Source organism: Ranitomeya variabilis, chromosome 2 (assembly GCF_051348905.1).
Source record: "Ranitomeya variabilis isolate aRanVar5 chromosome 2, aRanVar5.hap1, whole genome shotgun sequence".
NCBI lineage: Eukaryota > Metazoa > Chordata > Amphibia > Anura > Dendrobatidae > Ranitomeya > Ranitomeya variabilis.
The window spans coordinates 148488645-148512514 of NC_135233.1; the positions used below are offsets into that span (position 1 = coordinate 148488645).

At 41.7% G+C, this 23870-nt stretch overlaps 1 protein-coding gene across 2 annotated transcripts in view; it reads left to right on the forward strand.

Annotated features, from left to right (window-relative positions):
* The window catches only part of ADGB (androglobin), a 509594-nt gene that overhangs the window by 187167 nt on the left and 298557 nt on the right, over positions 1-23870 (forward strand). For both annotated transcript variants that reach the window (XM_077283074.1, XM_077283075.1), the window contains exons 12-13: positions 17036-17123; positions 18389-18527. In XM_077283074.1, coding sequence (XP_077139189.1) covers positions 17036-17123; positions 18389-18527 — 227 coding nt within the window. The remainder of the gene's footprint in view (positions 1-17035; positions 17124-18388; positions 18528-23870) is intronic.

Sequence of the window (23870 nt, forward strand, 5' to 3'; positions counted from 1 at the left end):
GTAGGTGCTCACGCTCTGGTGTAGCTTCTCATTGGTCCTTCTAGGAAGGTCCTGTACGTGCTGCAACTATTTAAGGTTCGCATGACCGCACGGCCATGCGCTAGTATTGTTCTTTGTTAAGTGTTTTGCGCCAGTGTGGTCACGAGAGTATGTGTTCAGGGACCCGGCTGAAATAAGCCCCTAGAATGCTGGCACCTCCGGTGAGGAGTTTGTGTTTGAAAGTATTCAGGGACCCGGCTGAAATAAGCCCCTAGAATGCTGGCACCTCCGGCGAGGAGTTTTGTGTGCATGCGTGACCACTGACTGCTCTCTGTGTGGGCAGTTAGCCTGTGCCTCTGTGAAGCCTAACAGGGCACAGTGCTTTTCTTTCACGACTACTCGGTGAAGTAACTGAGTTAGTCCATTCCGCCATATCGTGCCGCCGTTGCTAGCAGCAGGTACTCCTGCACGGTGGACCCCGGGCTGCGAACGCACCAATATCAATAAAAACATCTCTATTTATTCGGTGCGTTCCGCTAGCCGTAACACACACCATGCTGCGTTTTTACACGCACGCTGAATACGCCAGAGAAAATAAACGGTGAAGTGAGCTGTCCCATAGATTAACACTGGTCCGAGTGCTATGCTATGTTTTCTCGCATAGCACTCGCCCATATTCTACGGTAGTGTGACACCAGCCTAAGCCTTGGATACGGCTTTAAAGAAGGCTACTACATGCAATATTTGTAGATTGTGAGCCATCGTGGGCAGGGTCCTCTCTCCTCCTGTACCAGTTGTGACTTGTATTGTCCAAGATTATTGTACCTGTTTTTATGTGTTCCCCTCCTCACATGTAAAGCGCCATGGAATAAATTGCGCTATAATAATAAATAATAATGATAATATAACGCATTTTTATTTCAAAGAACTAAATTAAAGGAATAGTATGATTGTGTACACTTTTTTATATTTTAACATACAAAGGTTAAGTACATATAAAGATTAAATACCTATAAAGGTTTCAGTACATATAAAGATTAAGTACATATAAAGATTAAGTACATATACTCAACATTATCACCCAGGAGCTTTTAAACATAATCCGTCTAGAATATCAGAGAAGCAAGACAAAGAACCCCTGGAAAATTCACAACACTACATTGGCGTCCCCACTTATGCAGGTATCACAACACTGTACACTTATAAGTACAGCTACCCAATTTTCTGCTTCTATGTTAGTCATGTTTCTCTGGCCTTATATAGTGATTTACACTATATAGTAACTCTGGTTCAGAGATACTAGGCAGACATCAGACAATGGGGCAATAAACCACAGAATATAAAAACTCCAATGGATCACATAATTTCACAACAGACAGAGGTTAAATGAACCTCAATGTTTTACAATAACAAACAACAAACATCTAAAAACATAGAACTATTTGTGAGGTAAAAGCTTTCAGACAGTAAATAAACAGTTCTCAAGATTGTGTCATTATGAACATAGTCTGTCTGTAAGTGTATGACCAGTAATGCTGCTCTGTCGTGGTCTGAAAGCATTCTGTATGTTTGAATATGGACTCAATATATCCATTTTTATGTTCACACTACAACTAGTAAGATGTTTGGGGAAAAGGTGCCTAATTTATAATTTTATCCCTCTATATTTATACTTTAACCCACTTATATTTACGTCATATGTCGTGTCCTTGTCTTTCCCGGCTGATTGTGGCTGATTCCATCATGTTCTTTTAACAGCTGTGGGTAAAGCGGAGCTCCGCCTGCAGCTGTTAACCTGTTAAACAGGTGTCAACAGGGGGGCACATTATTCCATGCGCCCGTCGGAGCGCCTGGGACATGATTGTGGGGCACTGGTGGGCGGCCATGAGAGCCGAGGGTTTGCGGAAGACCCCCTGTGCTTGTCATGATGATTCGCCTGTAAAAGTCAGTGCTGGCTTTTAAAAATAAAAAAAATAAACACATTTTGTATAGCTGCGTTCATAACAGTCCGATCTATCAAAATAGGAAAAAAATTAGTTTGATCTGTAAATGGCGTGACAAGAAAAAAAATCAAAACGCCAGAATTATGTGTTTTTTGGGTGCTGCAACATTGCAATAAAATGCACTAAGAGGCGATCAAAACGTTGTATCTAAAACAAAATGGTATCAGTAAAAACGTCAGCTCAGGGCGCAAAAAATAATCACTATGGCCTTTCAAAAATGCATCCAGGTCTGGATACTAATATAATAGAATTAACAACTGTGTCTCTCTTTGTTTTTGTTTATCAGACTAATTTATATTTCTTATATTTCATTATATAGGTCTGAGATAGTAGATAAATTCCCCTCATGACACATACACTGATTTTACTAATATGTCTGTTATATACACTTTCACAGTATTATTTCTCCTCAATTACATCATAATCGGTATTTTGGCTGTTACCTTATAGTGATTATTTAATTGCTCTTCGCACAATCATGAATATCAAAACACTTAGTGAATGCTGATAATTCATGTGTACTTTTCCCGAATTTATATTTCTGTGCTGAATCCCTAATCCATTTAATACAGGGGTATTGCACACTGCCCTTAGCTATATACTAGTGATGAGCGAACGTGCTGGGATAAGGTGTTATTCAGGCCTGCTCGAGTGTTATCCGAGTGTCTTCGGCGTGCTTGAAAAATATTTTGAGTTTCCGCAGCTGCAGGTCTAGAGGCTGTTAGACAGCCGCAACACATGTAGGAATCGCCTAACGAACAGAGTAATAAAATAACCACTATAAGATAATAGCCAAAATAGTGACTACGATCGCATATTAATTTCGTTTCCCAGCTATGTCTGTGCTGCATGAAGCATGCTCACGACTTCCACTTGTTTCATATAGTGATAGCTCACGGCCTCCGTACATCTACATTACTAGGGTTCATGTACGCACTTGACCAGCAAATTAAGTAAAGAGACTTCCCATTCTCGCTGTGTACCACCTTCTGGGAAGCAACCTGCAGTGGCAAACTTTAACAAGGTATATACACTACCATGGGCTCACACTTTATAACCATGTTTTGGTGTTTAGTCTCTCTATAAAGGATCAGTGACCTCTCCTGTTTTAGTAAAAACTTCTGTTTTCTTAAAAACAAATTCTGGATTTCTATGAATTAGGCTAAATTAATAAAGATTCTTGTTTGGATTTGGCACAAAACCACTACAATTCTGCCGCAAATTTTTGAATGGATAATACTGTGTATTAATATAATGAGTAGGTTGTGGATTATACAATTTGCAGCAGGCTCATTTTTTCGGCACTTTTTTTTTTTTGTAAATGTGGAGAGTGTTTTCAAAGCCCCATCTACATACATTGTGATTTACATTTCTGCTAATTTGCAGCACAAAATGCTCACCTCAGTTGCACAGTATCTGAATTCACAGCGGATTGACAACTTTCTTGTCAGGAACTGTCTGGATAGGGCCAGAGTTTGTAGAGACTTGTCAACATTGATAAGGAAAATGGTAACCCATAATTGGCAATTAATTTATACATTTCCAGGAGAAACAACAATGGAACAGTACAATGCACAGTTTCAATTAGAATATTGTGACAACAATTTACAAAAATGCCATGTCAATAGATTTGACTTATCATCTTTAAAAAGGTTGTCTGCTTTCAACTATTATTGCTCCAGAGGCTCAGTGAGGCAAAACAAAGCAAATCTGTTTCTCAGCAGCTTGTGCCGTCCACATCAACAGAGCTGCTGTTAGGCTCACCTGGTGAGGAGGATCCATGAAGCCACAGGTCTTGGTGGACACACGGACCTCATGTGTCAGCTCAGCGGCTCTTGTGCATATAATATGATGAAGACTGAGAAAGCTGGCAATGTAAGCAAACAAAGTAGCAGTGCAGGACCCTCTGGAAGCCACAGAATCAGGAGGACCGAAGCAGGAAGACAGCAGGTCCTAAGGTGTAGGTAATGCGAACAGCCTTCCGCAACAGTTCAGGATGCTCATAGCAGGGAATAGATTAAATGGCAGCAGGCGCAGGTATTGCAAACTGACTTCAATAATAATAGTTCAAGAAGCATATGGCAAGGGATTTGTTAACCTGTTGGAATGAAGAATAATTAAAAGAAGTTTGAGGAGATAACAGGAACAGAGGACTTGTTTGTAGGACACAGTTCTGGTTTAACGCTCAGGGGTTTGTCCAAATGGGCCTTAAATGGCCTAGGGAGGTAATGTCATGGGGGCACACCAGGCCACTATAAAACCCCATGTGAAGCACAGCAGAGGGAAAGGGATGCAAGCGGAGCCCTGCTAATCTGGGACAGTTGCATTATAGTACCCCTCCTTTTAGGACCCCTCCTAGATGAGTCAGGATAAAACAAGAGGATGTTTAGCATGAAGCTTCTTGAGCAGTATTGGTGCATTGATGTTCCTTGGACCCAGCATCTCTCCTCAGGAATGTATCCCTTATAGCAGAGGTGTCAAACTGCATTCCTCGAGGGCCGCCAACAGGTCATGTTTTCAGGATTTCCTTAGCATTCCACAAGGTGCTGGAATCGTTCTGTGCAGGTGATTAAATTATCACCTGTGCAATACAATGATATCCTGAAAACATGACCTGTTGGCGGCCCTCGAGGAATGCAGTTTGACACCTCTGCCTTATAGTGTATTAAGTAGATTAGATTCTGCCATATGTTCTTACAGGTCAGTAATTGGTTAAACTCATATTCTGTGTCTGGGTCAGAGGTGAAAGCAGCAACAGTCTTGACCATTGGAGATAATCTATTGAGGACCAAGTAGACAAACATGAAATATGTCACCGCCGCAGCCTTTACACAGTCACCGGAGCAGCTGCAAGAATCAGCAGTGGACCTCGAGAGTAGCAGCTCAGTTTGTTTGTTTTTTGCCTCCCTGAGTGGGTAATCTTTGAACTCCTTTGAGTTTAAAAAAAAAAAAAAAAAATCAGAAAATTAAAAAAACATAAATTAGAAGAAACTGCAAGACATCTTTAGGGTATGTGCACACATTGCAGATTTGTCTGTGGATTTTTCTGAGCAGATTCTTCCTCTCTTGGCAGAAAACGCAGGTGTGGATTTGATACGTTTTTGATGCGGATTTTCGTGCTTTTTTTTTCATGCAGATTTGTATACGTTTTTGTCAGCTAAGTAAAGATCTATTATTTAACAACAAAAAAAAAGAATTGTGCCATTTCTTGTCCAACCTCTTCATTTATATACTCCATTGAAGAATAATGTTTACACACACACACACACACACACAGACACATCTATAGATAGATAGATAGAAGATAGATAATAGATAGATAGATAGATAGATAGATGGATAGATAATAAATAGATAATAGATAGATAGATAGATAGATAGATAGATAGATAGATAGACAATACCAAGGCCGATGTTTAGTAATGAACCTAATAAAATGGTACATAAATAGTTAAAGACACACACACAAAATCTGCCCGCAATATCTTTAATAAAAAAAAAATGATTTGCTCCAACGCAATTTTCTGCGCCAGAGAGAGAAAGCCGACCGCCGGGGGTCAATATTTCTAGCCTGGGAAGGGGTTAATACGCATGGAGTTTCCCAGGCTATGAATATCAGCTCACAGCTGTATATTTAGCCTTTACTGGCTATTAAAATACAACATGGGGTCCCCCTATAATTTATAGCCAGAAAGGCTACGCAGACAGCTACGGGCTGATATTCATAGCCTAGAAAGGGGCCATGGATATTGGCCGCTCCCTGGCTAAAAATACCAGCACCCAGCCGCCCCAGAATTGACACATCTGTATGATGCGCCAATTCTGACATTTAGCCTCTCTTTTCCCACTGCCGTGTAGCGGTGGCATATGCAGTAATAAGGGGTTAATGTCATTACACATTTTTCCATAATTTTTATTCCACGCCTAATCCAATCGAAGCCATCGATCATCTGCAAAAAAATTTAAAAACACAAACACAAATACTCCCTGTTCTGACGTAGTCCCTCTTTAATAATAAGTGTCCCACGACGATCTCCCTAATAGGGTGGTCACAGCAGCAGATGTGACTGCTCTATAGGGCCTCCGATGACACACTGACCGGAGATAACCCTCCCGCAGTGTACCATCGGAGTTCACTTTATGGCACTACAGCCATGAGAAAATTTTCGCGCTGTAGTGCCGCAAATGACAGGTGAACTCAGGTGACCTTTCAGAGGTGGAGTGATACAGTGCGGAGGATTATCTCCGTCGTATCACCAGAGCCCCTGGAGAGATTTCGCATCTACTGATGTGACAGCTCTCCATGGGAGATCGTTGTGGGAGAGTCGTTATTTATTGGATTGCGTCGGACACAGAAAGTATATTGTTTGTTTATTATTTTCATTTATTTGCAGATGATCGATGGCTTCGGGGATTAGGTGTATATGGTATGTATGTACTATATGTATACTGTATGTTTTTTTTTTTTTTGTAATATTCAACACAGTGGATGATGGGACTACTTTCCTATCATTGGCTAAAGGTGTCACTGTAGCAGGCATAGCCAGATGGGATTAGTAGCCACATCGGACGATGCCTGCCTACACACAGACACATACACGGACAGCCCCGCACACACCTACACACAGACACAGATTCACGCAGACACCAGCACACACACACACATGCACGCACATAGCTCCGCCCACACTCCGCCCACACACTTCCCTCTTCCCGATCTGCAGCGTTTCTAGCACCCACAAGTGCAGCAAATCCGCAGATCTTTTTTACATCTGCGGTTTTGCTTTGGATGTGCCTGATTCAAAGGAAGTCAAGGGGTGCAGAAACGCTGCAGATCCATAAAAAGAATTGACATGCTGCGGAAAAAACGCTGCCTTTCTGCGCGGATTTTCCCGCAGCATGTGCACAACAAATCTCCATTTCACATAGATTAACATTGACTGTACACTACACTGCAGATTTGATGCAAATCCGTGCAGCCAAAAACGCTCTAAAAATCTAAATTTGCAATGTGTGCACATAGCTATAAATTGGTTTCAACCACAAGCTTAATTGTGTGTTTTTGGAGCCTAGTCATTAATTTTGGTCAACTTATTACCAGACTAGATGAACAGTGCACTTACTTTGCCAGAGGATTTTCTGTGGCAATATTGACTTTGAGGACATTAATACTGTGATTCAAAATACATGTCGTTGATCATAATAAGAGACTACAAGGGACTAAATTTAGCTGCACAATATTCATTTGTCATGTTCCAATTGGTACATCAGGGAAATTCATATGTTCTTTCTTTAGCATCTTTGAGTGCTGGTCTGAAAACATGCCTTGCAAAAAGAAAATCTGTTTTAAGGTTATTTTAGCAATCAACTAAATTACCTGTCTTTTAGTCATAAACACTATGGTTCTTGTTTTGAATTTAACAAAGGGTAAGTTAATGACTGTATTTTGAGTTTGCAAAATATTTCCAGACAGTACATATGTGGGTTGACTCATAGCAACTCACTGATTATGTCAATTAACATACATGTAGGAGGACTATGCAAAACTTAGAAGATGAACTAAGGATCGCTGTGCTCTAGAGTGTAAGTTAAAGGATACAGCAAAATAATGAATACATTTTTGGAATGGGGTTTTATTTTTTTTTCTATTATTTTTGTTTCCACAGTTTGCCTTCTATAAATATTTGTGTAGTACAGTCTGTTGCTGACTGTAGAATGAGTTAACTGAGAATGTAAGTGCATTCTGATGGGACAGCCAACAACTCACCACTGTTTGATACTTGATCGAGCATCCGGGTACTTGGGCACGCTCTTTACTCAATCGAGTATCACAGCTGCTCAAGAGCCATTCTCGAGTCACCGCCCTGCATGTTTCGGGGCTGTTAGACAGCCAATAAACATTCGGTGAATGACCCCATACACAGTAATGGCATTACTGTGATTGGCCGGCCGCATCGCTTACTGTGGTCTTTTATAGGACCCGCCGACTTGATGCTTGGCACACTGTCCTCAGGAAGCAGTACAGATAGAGTTGTCTGTTGTGATTCGGTTCGTGGGCTCCCCCGGTGGTCTCTTGTGGTACTGGTGTCCTGCAAGCTTTGCCTTCCGTTCACCTGTTCCTATCAGGATGTGGGAGTATCCTATTTAACCTTGCTCCTCAGTCATTCTAATGCTGGCCATCAATGTATCCAGAGTGATTCTGTTGCATGTTCCTGCTCCCAGTTTTCTGCTCAGCTAAGTTGGACACTTTAGTCCTTAAGTCTATTTTTGTATGTTTTGTCCAGTTTGCACTTATGTGAATCTCTGCAGCTGGAAGCTCTTGTTGGGCTGAAATTACCACTCCAGTGACATGAGTTGTCACATGAGTTAAGGTAATTTCAGGATGGTGTTTTGAAGGGTTTTGCAGCTGACCGCGAAGTCCTCTGTTGTATCTTTCTGCTATTTAGTTAGCGGGCCTCTCTGTGCTAAATCTGCTTTCATACTACGTGTGTCTTTTCATCTGCTCTCACCGTTATTATATGTGGGGGGCTGCTATCTCCTGTGGGGACATTCTCTGGAGGCAAGCCAGGACTGTGTTTTCTTCTACCAGGGGTAGTTAGTTCTCCGGCTGGCGCGCGGCATCTAGAGACAACGCAGGAATGCCCCCTGGCTACTTCTAGTGTGGTGTGTAGGTTTAGCATCGCGGTCAGCTCTAGTTTCCATCACCCGAGAGCTTGTCCGTTTATTCTATGCTTCTGATGTTTCCTTGCCATTGGAAACCATAACAGTATGGCCAGCCCAAATGTTTAATCTATAGGCTGAAGCAGGAGAGAAAAGGAACTGTGTGAAACCTTTTTTTTTTTTTTCTCCTTTCTCTGAAGTTGTACTCCAGCTCTAATTGCAGTCTCCTGTTTTCCTCTCCTCTTAACCCCTGAATGGCTCAGACTTTATCTGTTGAAATATGGATCCCCAGAGTCTGGCTACCAATTTGAATAATCTTGCCTATAAAGTTCAGAATATACAAGATTTTTTGTTACATGCTCCTCGGTCTGAACCTAAAATTCCTATACCGGAGTTTTTTTCTGGAGATCGATCTTGTTTTCTAAATTTTAAATACAATTGTAAATTGTTTCTTTCGCTGAGATCTCGTTCTGCTGGAGATCCTGCCCAGCAAGTAAAAATTGTTATTTCTTTACTGCGGGGTGACCCCCAAAATTGGGCATTTTCATTGGCACCAGGGGATCCTGCGTTGCTCAATGTGGATGCGTTTTTTCTGGCTTTGGGGTTGCTTTATGAGGAACCAAATTTGGAGATTCAGGCTGAGAAAGCCCTAATGGCCCTCTCTCAGGGGCAAGATGAAGCCGAAATATATTGCCAAAAATTTCGAAAATGGTCTGTGCTTACTCAGTGGAATGAGTGCGCTCTGGCGGCAATTTTCAGAGAAGGTCTCTCTGATGCTGTAAAAGACGTCATGGTGGGGTTTCCTGCGCCTACTGGTCTGAATGAGTCCATGACAATGGCAATTCAGATTGATCGGCGTTTACGGGAACGCAAACCTGTGCACCAGTTGGCGGTGTCTTCTGAAGAGGCACCACAGAGTATGCAATGTGATAGCTTTCTGTCCAGAAGCGAACGACAGATTTACAGGCGCAAAAATCATTTGTGCTTCTATTGTGGAAATTCTACTCATGTTATATCAGCATGCTCTAAACGAACAAAGAAAGTTGATAAATCCTCTGCTATTGGCACTTTGCAGTCCAAGTTTATTTTGTCTGTAACTCTAATTTGTTCGTTATCTTCTATTGTTGCGGATGCGTATGTGGATTCTGGCGCCGCTTTGAGTCTTATGGATTGGTCCTTTGCCAGGCGCTGTGGGTTTGATCTAGAGCCTCTGGAAGTTCCTATACCTTTAAAGGGTATTGATTCTACACCATTGGCTAGTAATAAACCACAATACTGGACACAAGTGACTATGCGTATGACTCCAGACCATCAAGAGGTGATTCGCTTCCTTGTACTGTATAATCTACATGATGTGTTGGTGCTGGGATTGCCATGGTTGCAAACTCATAACCCAGTCCTTGACTGGAAAACAATGTCTGTATTAAGCTGGGGATGTCAGGGAAATCATGGGGACACACCTTTGGTCTCCATTGCTTCATCTATTCCCTCTGAAATTCCTGAGTTTTTGTCTGATTATCGTGAGGTTTTTGAGGAATCTACTCTTAATTCTCTTCCTCCTCACAGAGATTGCGATTGCGCCATAGATTTGATCCCTGGCAGTAAATTTCCTAAGGGTCGTCTATTCAATCTGTCTGTACCTGAACATGCTGCCATGCGAGAGTATATTAGGGAGTCCTTGGAAAAGGGACATATTCGTCCTTCTTCGTCTCCTCTTGGAGCGGGGTTCTTTTTCGTAGCTAAAAGTGATGGTTCTTTGAGACCTTGTATTGATTATAGACTCTTGAATAAGATCACAGTCAAGTATCAATATCCTTTGCCATTGCTGACAGATTTATTTGCTCGCATTGAGGGGGCGAAGTGGTTCTCTAAGATTGATCTTCGCGGTGCGTATAATTTGGTGCGAATTAAGCAGGGGGATGAGTGGAAAACCGCATTTAATACGCCCGAGGGCCATTTTGAGTATTTGGTGATGCCTTTTGGTCTGTCAAATGCCCCTTCGGTCTTTCAGTCTTTTATGCACAATATTTTCCGTGAATATCTGAATAAATTTATGATTGTGTATTTGGACGATATCTTGATTTTTTCGGATGACTGGGAATCTCATGTTCAACAAGTTAGGAGGGTTTTTCAGGTTTTGCGGACCAATTCTCTGTTTGTTAAAGGTTCAAAGTGTGTTTTTGGGGTTCAGAAGATTTCTTTTTTGGGGTACATTTTTTCCCCCTCTTCTATTGAGATGGATCCTGTGAAGGTTCGGGCTATTTGTGACTGGACGCAACCGACTTCTCTTAAGGGCCTTCAGAAATTTTTGGGCTTTGCTAACTTTTATCGTCGATTCATAACTGGTTTTTCTAGCGTTGTCAGGCCTTTGACTGATTTGACTAAAAAGGGTGCTGATGTTGCAGATTGGTCTCCTGCTGCTGTGGAGGCCTTTCGGGAGCTTAAGCGCCGTTTTTCTTCTGCTCCGGTGTTGTGCCAGCCTGATGTTTCTCTTCCTTTTCAGGTGGAAGTTGATGCTTCCGAGATCGGAGCGGGGGCGGTTTTGTCGCAGAAAAGTTCGGATTGTTCGGTGATGAGACCTTGTGCGTTCTTTTCTCGAAAATTTTCGCCCGCCGAGCGAAATTATGACGTCGGTAATCGGGAGCTTTTGGCGATGAAGTGGGCATTCGAGGAGTGGCGTCATTGGCTTGAGGGTGCTAAACATTAGGTGGTGGTCTTGACTGATCACAAAAATTTGATTTATCTTGAGTCGGCCAGATGTCTGAATCCTAGACAGGCGCGCTGGTCGTTGTTTTTCTCCCGGTTTAATTTTGTGGTTTCGTATCTGCCAGGTACTAAGAATGTGAAGGCGGATGCCCTTTCTAGGAGTTTTGAACCTGATTCCCCTGGTGATTCTAAACCTACGGGTGTACTTAAGGATGGGGTGATATTGTCTGCTGTCTTCCCAGACCTGCGACGTGCTTTACAAGAGTTTCAGGCGGATCGGCCTGATCGTTGTCCGCCTGGTAGATTGTTTGTGCCGGATGAGTGGACCAATAGAGTCATCTCGGAGGTTCATTCTTCTGCGTTGGCAGGTCATCCGGGAATTTTTGGTACCAGAGATTTGGTGGCTAGGTCCTTCTGGTGGCCTTCCCTGTCTCGGGACGTGCGTACTTTTGTGCAGTCTTGCGATGTTTGTGCTCGGGCCAAGCCTTGTTGTTCTCGGGCTAGTGGGTTGTTGTTGCCCTTGCCTGTTCCTAGGAGGCCTTGGACACACATCTCTATGGATTTTATTTCTGATCTCCCTGTTTCTCAGAAGATGTCTGTCATTTGGGTGGTGTGTGACCGCTTTTCTAAGATGGTTCATTTGGTGCCCTTGCCCAAGCTGCCTTCCTCATCTGAGTTGGTGCCCCTGTTTTTTCAGAATGTGGTTCGGCTGCATGGTATTCCGGAGAATATCGTTTCCGACAGGGGATCCCAGTTTGTGTCCAGATTTTGGCGGGCGTTTTGTGCCAGGATGGGCATTGATTTGTCTTTTTCGTCTGCATTTCATCCCCAGACAAATGGTCAGACGGAACGTACTAATCAGACCTTGGAGACTTATTTGAGGTGTTTCGTGTCTGCTGATCAGGATGACTGGGTCTCCTTTTTGCCGTTGGCTGAGTTTGCCCTTAATAATCGGGCCAGTTCTGCCACTTTGGTCTCCCCTTTCTTTTGCAATTCAGGGTTCCATCCTCGTTTTTCATCTGGTCAGGTGGAGTCTTCGGATTGTCCTGGAGTGGATACCATGGTGGATAGGTTGCATCGCATTTGGGGGCAGGTGGTGGACAATTTGGAGTTGTCCCAGGAGAAGACTCAGCGTTTTGCTAATCGCCATCGTCGTGTTGGTCCTCGTCTTCGTGTTGGGGACTTGGTGTGGTTGTCCTCCCGTTTTGTCCCTATGAGGGTCTCTTCTCCTAAGTTTAAGCCTCGGTTCATCGGTCCTTATAAGATTTTGGAAATTCTTAACCCTGTGTCTTTTCGTTTGGACCTCCCAGCATCCTTTGCTATCCATAATGTCTTCCATCGGTCATTATTGCGGAGGTATGAGGTACCACTTGTGCCTTCTGTTGAGCCTCCTGCTCCTGTGCTGGTTGAGGGTGAATTGGAGTACGTGGTGGAGAAAATCTTGGACTCCCGTGTTTCCAGACGGAGACTTCAATATCTGGTGAAATGGAAGGGCTACGGTCAAGAGGATAATTCTTGGGTTACAGCTTCTGATGTTCATGCTTCTGATTTGGTCTGTGCCTTTCATAGGGCTCATCCAGATCGCCCTGGTGGTTCTTGTGAGGGTTCGGTGCCCCCTCCTTAAGGGGGGGGTACTGTTGTGATTCAGTTCGTGGGCTCCCCCGGTGGTCTCTTGTGGTACTGGTGTCCTGCAAGCTTTGCCTTCCGTTCACCTGTTCCTATCAGGATGTGGGAGTATCCTATTTAACCTTGCTCCTCAGTCATTCTAATGCTGGCCATCAATGTATCCAGAGTGATTCTGTTGCATGTTCCTGCTCCCAGTTTTCTGCTCAGCTAAGTTGGACACTTTAGTCCTTAAGTCTATTTTTGTATGTTTTGTCCAGTTTGCACTTATGTGAATCTCTGCAGCTGGAAGCTCTTGTTGGGCTGAAATTACCACTCCAGTGACATGAGTTGTCACATGAGTTAAGGTAATTTCAGGATGGTGTTTTGAAGGGTTTTGCAGCTGACCGCGAAGTCCTCTGTTGTATCTTTCTGCTATTTAGTTAGCGGGCCTCTCTGTGCTAAATCTGCTTTCATACTACGTGTGTCTTTTCATCTGCTCTCACCGTTATTATATGTGGGGGGCTGCTATCTCCTGTGGGGACATTCTCTGGAGGCAAGCCAGGACTGTGTTTTCTTCTACCAGGGGTAGTTAGTTCTCCGGCTGGCGCGCGGCATCTAGAGACAACGCAGGAATGCCCCCTGGCTACTTCTAGTGTGGTGTGTAGGTTTAGCATCGCGGTCAGCTCTAGTTTCCATCACCCGAGAGCTTGTCCGTTTATTCTATGCTTCTGATGTTTCCTTGCCATTGGAAACCATAACAGTTGTCATAGAAGAGAGAAGTTAGATTAATGTTCGCCCCCCTACATATTATAAAGTTGCACTCTTTAGTGCCTTTAATTGGCACTAAAGTGTGTGTTTAACCTTTTTTAAACCTATTAAATAAATAAATAAATAATTTAAAAAATGAATTGGGGTCCCCTTATTTTTGATAACTAGCCAAGGTAAAGTAGACAGTTGATATCACAACTCTGATGTCAGAATACTCGGGGCCAGGGACTCTTTCCCTGTCTCTAAAGCTAGGGGCACCCTAGCTATATCTGTTCCCCAGATTACTTCTGATGGTGAAGACACCGGGGCCACGCACCTTGGTGAACTCCTAAATAAGCTCTATATCTGTCCCCACCCCCCACACCCAGGGAAGTGGGGAGGAATAGTGAATGTACATACACAAACCAGACTAACAAGGAAGGACATACAGGGATAAATGAAAATACCAAACCTACAAATATACACTCACAGACAACAGAGGGAAACACTGAGGTTAAAAGGAAGGAAAACCAAATAGGGGAGGATGAGGATTTTGCACACTTCTGAAACTTTAAGCAACAGTCACAGTGCAACACTCCAAATGCCTCTACGAACAACCGACACCTCCACTCCACACCAGACAATTTAAGACTAACACTGGCATCTCTGATCAGAGGAGAGTGGTCAACACTGAACAGCTGAGACCATCAATGCTGGAAAGCTTCCAGAAACTCTCAATTGAACAGTTTAACCTCTGCACTGCTAGCAGAAACCTGCACCATTTAATATGATGGTCAGGTGCATCTAATTAGTGCAGGAGTGTGGGAAATCAGACCCTGCCATCTTCTGGCACCTCTCTGTCATGGTAAACTCAAGACAGTACCCTCCCTTCTAAGACAGACGTCGTGAACCTTAGGGTTGGGTCTATCAGGGTGTGTCATGTGAAAAGATCTGATCAACCTGGCCGCCTTTACATCAGATGCTAGTACCCATATTCTCTCTTCAGGACCGTAACCCTTCCACTGTACCAGATACTGAAGAGACTGGCGAATCAATGATCTTAGCAATCTGAAATGACCAGAGGTGATGGTGATGGTTCAGAGAACACAGCGTATTTTTTTGAGTCGAGACAGGTGAAACAATTATGAATTCTAAAAGTAGGTGGCATTTCAATGCTTGATGACAGCCACAATCTTAGGACTGATGAACCTGGGACCCAGTTTCCAAGAAGGGACCTTCAAATTAATGTTCCTTGATGACAACTGCACCAAATCACCAACACACCAGTACGGACCCACTAAACGTCTTTGATCATCCACACTCTTGTATTTAGATCCCATCTCCTTCAAATTATTAAGAGCCCCTTGCCACACAGAAGTAATAGATGATAAAAACCGTTCTTTTTCAGGTATTCCTGAATAATGATTTCTATTAACGTCTTAACGACTGCGCGTTAAAACGGCGGCCGTTTAAGGGCCTTATTCCCTCATTACCATTTTAAAACAGCAATCAGGAATACGCCTATAATATCCCCCAGTGTCGGAAGATCTCAGGAGTTTCAGCTACCACAAGTAACTGAGACCCTGGAGAACACGATCATGCAGTCCCCAATCACATGATCACCATTTTTCAATGAATAACTGCGATCATGTAAAAAAAGTGTGTCAGCTATTAAAAACGTCTTTATGTTACATGATATACATAATGAGGTCCCCAAGCCGTTCACTGTTATCTCCACCATCCCTGGGTCCCTCCAACTCCATCCCATGACCCTCCACCTCCCCTTTCTGAAAAAAATGGTGGTGCATGCTCAGTGTGCTCTCCAAGATCTGCTGGCCAACACCTGACAACAGCAGGGATATTTCCTATTGGTTCATTTTGATCACTGTGATAGACCCTATCACAATGAACAAAAGCCAATAATTAGTATGTCACCCCCTTCCACGTTGTGTCATCCCCACCCACCCTTTGTCAGATTTTTTTTTTTTAATTTTATTATTTTTATTTCTTTCATTCTTTGCAGTTAGTGTTATGGTTGGGGATAGGCTTGGGTTCAGGATATGGTTAGGGTTGGACTTACGGTTAGGTTTGGGCTAGGGTGAGGGTTGCGCTAGGGTTATGGTTGGGTTAGGGTTGGGCTAGTGTTAGAGTTGGGCTAGGGTTAGGGTTGGGCTAGGGTTAGCAATGGGGTTAGGGTTTTTCAAAAGTAAAAAAATGTTGACTATGTTGCGACTAGGGTTGAGCACAAGTACTTGCTATTCAAGTTTGCATCGGGGTCGCTCTATCACCCATGATGTTTTGTGCATACCAGATCACCCCAATGCAAAATCGAGTAGTGAGCACTCGCACTCAACACTAATGACAACACATTGGATATGACAACCTAATATTATCAAATTCTGTGTGGTAACTTTTGGTTAAAAAACCTCACTAATCCTCACTATACCACATCAGAGGCTCTCCAAACGCAACATGATGTATGCTATTGAAACCAGTCATTTTTGCCTTCAAAAAGTCAAAAACGCAAAAAGCTGAACACAGTGTTGATACTGAGCATCTGGTTTAGTACTGTGGCCGAAATGCAGGAGGCTTCTTTCCTGCACTTAGGTCGCTGCAATTCAAACCAATAATGTCACAGTTATATCACTGGTTTACAACTTGACATGCTTGACATGTTAGTCTACACAAGGGAAAATGTTAACCCCTTGGATCCCTGTCAAACGCCCCTTGCCCAGCCAAATGAGATCTCAAACTTATATTTCTATACATGGTGCTCATACTAAATAGTAAACCAAAATATTTAGAAATTTCTTGTTCTCTTCATTTTTTCATCTCTTTTATTAATTCCATTACTTTTCCTCCTTTTTTGTTGCAATTTCAATGTTGGGGATAGACAGACAGCTAGATAGACAGACAGATACATAGATAGATAGATAGATAGATAGATAGATAGATAGATAGATAGATAGATAGATAGATACGGGAATGATAGATATGAGATAGATAGATTATTAGATAGATGCATAGATATATGTGAGATATTAGATAGATAGATAGATATATAGATGTGAGATGGATAGTTATGAGATAGATAAATAGATAGATAGATAGATAGATAGATAGATAGATAGATAGATATGAGATATATAGATAATAGATAGCTAGATGATAGATAATAGAGAGATAGATAGATAGATAGATAGATAGATAGATAGATAGATAGATAGATAGATAGATAGATAGATATGGGAACGATAGATATGAGATAGATTTATATATATATAAAGCGATTTAAATAACACCAAATTCTATTTGTAAATTATTTTCAATCACAGAACCTGTTGAGAAGAAAGCTGAGTTTGTGGAGATCACCACACCATTTCTTAACTTTCGAATGAATCCACTCTCTGTACAGTCCGAAGGGTACGTGCAAAACTTTGTCTTCTTGTCACACTGTCAAAACCTAAACTCTATGACATGATTTCTCTCCTTCTACATGTTATTACGCAGTGTTCTAAAAATATGTTTTCCCATGTCGTATCCTTTTATATAAACTTAACTGTACATGCAGTAAGGCCAACAAATCACATTATTATTCTTTTGAGAAAGTTTATTTAAGAAATGTGAGATTCAGCATGTCAGTCTATTTGGGTAAACTTTGTAATATTTTTTGAATGGTGCACTAAATTACATAATATACTTAAAGTGTAACCATTGTCCTCATTTTTATTTCATAAATTAAAAGTTCACGTGAAAAATAAGAAACTTTGTAATTTTTCATATTAGAAAAATTTGCTTCTTTCGCTGCCAAAATGTAGATGGGATGAAAGAGGCGCTAGAGACAGAGCTCTTCCCTCCTCCTCTTCCTCCTATCTACATAGAATCTCATCAGTAGCCGCTGCCATCTCCTATCTCAGTAATGGGAGATTCTATCTTCACTGAATATAGATTATACATCAGAATTAGGAATTTTGTTAATGACTGATCAATTTTGGCAAAGAAGCAGATTTCTGGGATAAGATATATTACAAAGTTGCTTATTTTCATGTGTACTATCGATTTATGAAATAAAAATTAATGCTTTAGTTTAATGAAAATCAAGTTGATATTAAAGCTGTCTGTCACCTTCAAAATAGACATAACTTATGTCCATACAAATTCACTATTTCCCTGCAAAATGTAGAGTTTTGCTCCATTATTGCAGCCATGTATATTTTATTGCATCGCTTAGTGGGTCCGACCTCTGGGACCCCACCGACCTCACAGTTTTCCCTGAACAGCAGCACTCTCACAGCTGACCTCTTTCACTTTAATGGAGCTACACTAAAGCGAGATAAATGGGAATGTGCAGATGAAAAGCTGGGAAGCAGCCCCCCCGGCCCCTTCTTTCTCAGGATCAGGGGGATCTCAGAGGTCAAGCACCCAGTGGTCAGTACGTTTTTATTTATTTTTATCACTTAAATAGTACTATTAATTCCACAGCGCTTTACAGAAATCGTCATCATTGTCCCCATCGGCACTCACCATCTAGATTCCCTATCAGTATGTCTCTGGATTTCATATACTAGCCATATGCCATCGCTTAATGAAATGTGAAAATTCCTTTTCATCTCCTGGATGTGTGTATGAGCTTCATTTCCTTACTATAAACCTCATATCTGTTTTTTCCATTGTATTTCACGATTTAGACAAATCCTAAGTACAACCTTAAGAAGTAGTTCTCTCGTGACATCAAGCTTAGCATCTGTTGATGAAGCAGAAGAGATGACCCAGAAAAATAACACAGACATAGAACATGTTGGAATAAATGCTACAAGTGAAACTCGGGTAATAATAATTTTCCTAAAATAAATATTTAGAATTTTTAAACAAGACATATGCAAATCACTGTAAAAAATGTGAAAAAAATATGTGATTGTATTTACAGCTCTGTCAAAAATTAAGAGACCACCACATTAAAACCCAAATCCCAATCCTCAGACCTGAACCCCATTGAAAACTTCTGGAATGTAATAAAGAGGATGATCGATAGTCACCAGCCATCAAACAAAGAATAACTACTTACATTTTAGCGCCAGGAGCAGTGTGAAAGGCTGGTGGAAAGCATGCCAAGACGCATGAAAGCTGTGATTAAAAATCATGGTTATTCCACAAAATATTGATTTCTGAACTCTTCCAGAGTTAGAACATTAGTATTGTTGTTTCTAATGATTATGAACTTGTTTTCTTTGCATTATTTGACCATTTCTCCTTTTCAGAAAAAAAAAATACAAAATGTATTGCTTATAAATTCGGAGACATGAAGTTTATTGAATAAATTAACAATTTACATTTTACTAAAAAATATACCTATAAAGAGAAAAATCAGACAAACTGAACATTTTGCAGTGGTCTCTTAATTTTTGCCAGAGCTGTATGTATAGTATATACACATACTACTGTATAATATAGTTTTCTTGGATTTCTAGGATTAGAGAAAGGGTTTTTTTTTCAGAACCAGTGCCACTTGTTCATAGCCTGTGTCCGGCATTGCTGGTCATTTAAAAGCACTATTACAAAGAGAGGCAATGGTATAATAGAAGGCCGATCCATTATATATTTCTTATCATATTTATAGTGTAACTTCATGCTTTTTATTGACTCTTGCATTGTTAACAGGACAAATGACTCTCCAGGTTTGGAAAGCACTTGTCTATAAAACGATTGTATATCACATGTACATATAAGACTAACTATGTATTTGTCATCACTTCTTTATTTGTTTTGCTACTAATTATTACTAATTATTACTTTATTTCTGTTTTGTCGGGTAATGCAATGTAAACCTCAAATATTGTACAGAACACCGCACTCTGCAGGATGGTGAGGTTTGGTGCTCAAGTAGGGTATCCAACCCGTCAATCAATATATGTAATAAACTTGGCACTCAAATTAGTTGTAAGGTGAAGTTAGTTATCTTTATTGCACGTCCCAGACACAGTTTCAACAGTTAGTTAAACGTTTTCGGTCCTACTGGACCTTCTTCAGAACAATTTCCAATTATCTGGTTTGCTGGTTAAGACGTGTAGAAGGTAAAATCACCTTCTAAAGAGTAACTGTGGAGCGATGCAGCAAATGAGAGAATGAGGGGGCTCTAGGCGAACTAAGCCGCTAATGGAGACTGTGGCCCATGATCAAGATAAGGAGACCTAGTCTGTGTGGCGCTGAACCGCCAGTGAGTGAGCGCGTCCCTCACTGGCGGTTCAGCGCCACACAGACAAGGTCTCCTTATCTTGATCATGGGCCACAGTCTCCATTAGCGGCTTAGTTCGCCTAGAGCCCCCTCATTCTCTCGTTTGTTGCATCGCTCCACAGTTACTCTTTAGAAGGTGATTTTACCTTCTACACGTCTTAACCAGCAAACCAGATAATTGGAAATTGTTCTGAAGAAGGTCCAGTAGGACTGAAAACGTTTAACTAACTGTTGAAACTGTGTCTGGGACGTGCAATAAAGATAACTAACTTCACCTTACAACTAATTTGAGTGCCAAGTTTATTACATATATGCAATGTAAACCTCACCTTACTTTTCTTCTTCTCTGATACTACTCATGTCCTGCTATTTCTTTTCACATGGTGATTTTTATGGTACGGTTTGAATCTACTGTCTCTGACACTCACCTGCACAGAGTTTGTATGGGCAGGAAGGGTTTGATAATTTTCCAGACATATGTTTTTTGTTGAAATCAAATAATTAATAAAGATTTATCTGATTAACAGAGTTGTCCACTATTGTATAATATACTGTTTTCATAGTATAAAAATGGGCATGTAGTGGATTTAGCATGAGAAAACCTTATATTCACCTACCAGACCCAATTCTCCTCTGTACTGATGCCAGTGTTCCTCACTGGTTTCTTCCATGCACAACATCAGGTGACCATTGCAACCAATCGGCATACACTGACTGCAGCGGTTACATTCCGTCTGAGCCAGAAACTCTTTTTCTGTCTCAGACAGGTTGTGACAGGTGCAAGAAATGAGTTTGGGGTCCAGTAAGTGAGTCTTGAGATTTTTTTGCATTTGTTAGGACCACCGAGGGCTCATTTGTTAACTGTATAAAAGTAGTGGACAACACTTTTAAAATACAGCAAAAATATATCAGTCAGCTACTCTAGTGGCAAAATATGGTAAACCTGGGGTTGACATATTTCAATGGTGGGTTTGTTGCAAGTTTAAAGCTTAAAATAATTCACTGCATCTTCTTATTTATAGCTGATCTTTCTTTAGTAGAACAATGTAGTCTGTTCATCAGTGTGTGAGTGAATTAAAACCTTGACTCGTTACTTAAGGTGAAAACTTACTGTACCTGTATATTTATCTATTTGTCTCTTAGGATATGCACCCCAGAGTGTAAATTCAAGTTTTGCAAAATAACATTTTAAAAAATAGGGCCTAATGCATCAAAGCTTTTACGTCAGAATTCTTCTGTAACAAGCTCTGAAAAGTCACCAAATTTTGGCGCAACGTTGGGCTGCATTTACATTTTGCAACTTTTGGCATTCTCATGCGTGCTCTTCTTAATTAATCAGGACTGTCTGACTACAGCACTTCGTTAAGAGGGTAACGGTGGATTTCACGCTCCAAGTGGGAGCACTCGACTCTGAATCCATCTCTTGTTTTGTTTTGAAGATTTTACCTGATGGATTGGTACTGGAGCTTTCATGGTTGCAGATTTACAATCCTGTTATTGATTGGTGTCAAAGGAGATTATTAAATGGAGCCCCAATTATTGCAAGAAATATCTAAAAACTGTACAAATATGCTCCGCTAGTTAGAAAGGTCTGCTGAGGTATCTGAAGGACTTCAGAGATGTGTTCTCGATAAAAGTGTCGGAGATACTATCTCCCATCTTCCTTATGATTGTGCTATTGATTAAAGATGAACGAATATGTTCGGAAACGATCGCCAAACATTAATTCAGCACGAATATGGTAGATTCGGATTTGTGATCAGTAACACAAGCATTTTTCTTAAAATCTGAAAAAGTCGGTAACATTCGGTAAACGGTAGAATAAAAGCCGGTAATTCATGTGCCGCGTTGTTGTGAATTCCATTCTTGAACTCCCTCCTGTGGTCATGAATGATACTTCGGCGAGTTCTATCCGTGGACTCCCTCTGGTGGCTGTGAATGGAACTGCTGGTTCTGAGGTTTCTCCCTCAGCTGCCCTCGTTTGCGGCTTGGCTGGCTTCTCTATTTAACTCCACTCAGATCGTTACTCCATGCCAGCTGTCAATGTATTAGCACTGGTTCAGATCTCTCTCGGATCTTTCTGATGACCTGTCTACTCCAGCGAAGCTAAGTCCCTGCTAGTTCATTTTGTTGTTCATTTTGTACTGAATTTATTTCTTAGTACTTGCTAAGTTCTAGTCCAGCTTGCTAACATGATATTTCCTTGCTAGCTGGAAGCTCTGGGTTGCAGAGTGGCACCTCCGCACCGCGAGTCAGTGCGGGGGTCTTTTTGCACACTCTGCGTGGCTTTTTGTAGCTTTTTGTGCTGACCGCATAGATCCCTTTCCTATCCTCTGTCTATCTAGTAAGTCTGGCCTCCTTTGCTGAAACCTGTTTCATCCCTGTGTTTGTGACTTTCCTCTTAACTCACAGTTAATATATGTGGGGGGCTGCCTTTACCTTTTGGGGAATTTCTCTGAGGCAAGGTAAGGCTTATTTTCCTATCTTTAGGGGTAGTTAGCTCTTAGGCTGTGAAGAGGCGTCTAGGGAGAGTTAGGTACGCTCCACAGCTATTTCTAGTGTTTGTGTTATAGGATTAGGATTTGCGGTCAGCAGAGTTCCCACTTCCCAGAGCTCGTCCTGTCTTCTAGTTTAACCATCAGGTCATTCCAGGTGCACCTAACCACCAGGTCCATAACAGTACAGCTGACCCACAAAGTGTTAATGCATCTCAATAGAGGGATAAGAGAAGTTCTGAGACCATTTTTTTTCTCTGCAGTGTGTTTTGTCTTTCTTTTCCCCTTAACCTCTGGGTGGTTCAGGACTCAGGTGTAGATATGGACATTCAAGGTCTGTCCTCTTGTGTTGATCACCTCACTACGAGGGTACAAAGCATTCAAGATTATGTAGTTCAGAATCCTATGTTAGAGCCTAGAATTCCAAGTCCTGATTTGTTTTTTGGAGATAGATCTAAATTTCTGAATTTCAAAAATAATTGTAAACTGTTTCTTGCTTTGAAACCTCGCTCCTCTGGTGACCCCATTCAGCAAGTAAAAATCATTATTTCTTTGTTACGTGGCGACCCACAAGACTGGGCATTCTCCCTTGCGCCAGGAGATCCTGCATTGCTTAATGTAGATGCGTTTTTTCTGGCGCTTGGATTGCTTTATGACGAACCTAACTCTGTGGATCAGGCAGAGAAAATCTTGCTAGCTTTGTGTCAAGGTCAGGATGAAGCGGAGGTATATTGCCAGAAGTTTAGAAAGTGGTCTGTGCTTACTCAATGGAATGAGTGTGCCCTTGCAGCAATTTTCAGAAAAGGTCTTTCTGAAGCCCTTAAGGATGTTATGGTGGGGTTTCCCACGCCTGCTGGCGTGAATGAATCAATGTCCTTGGCCATTCAGATCGATCGGCGCTTGCGTGAACGCAAGGTTGTGCGCCATTTGGCGGTGTCCTCTGAGCAGAGGCCTGAGCCTATGCAATGTGATAGGACTTTGACCAGAGCTGAACGGCAAGAATACAGACGTCAGAATGGGCTGTGTTTTTACTGTGGTGACCCCACTCATGCTATCTCTGATTGTCCTAAGCGCACTAAGCGGTTCGCTAGGTCTGTCACCATTGGTACTGTACAGCCTAAATTTCTTTTGTCCGTTACTCTGATTTGCTCTTTGTCGTCCTACTCTGTTATGGCATTTGTGGACTCAGGCGCTGCCCTGAATTTGATGGACTTGGAGTTTGCCAGGCGCTGTGGTTTTTTCTTGGAGCCCTTGCAGTATCCTATTCCATTAAGGGGAATTGATGCTACGCCTTTGGCCAAGAATAAGCCTCAGTACTGGACTCAGTTGACCATGTGCATGGCTCCTGCACATCAGGAAGATGTTCGCTTTTTGGTGTTGCATAATTTGCATGATGTGGTCGTGTTGGGTTTGCCATGGCTACAGGTCCATAATCCAGTATTG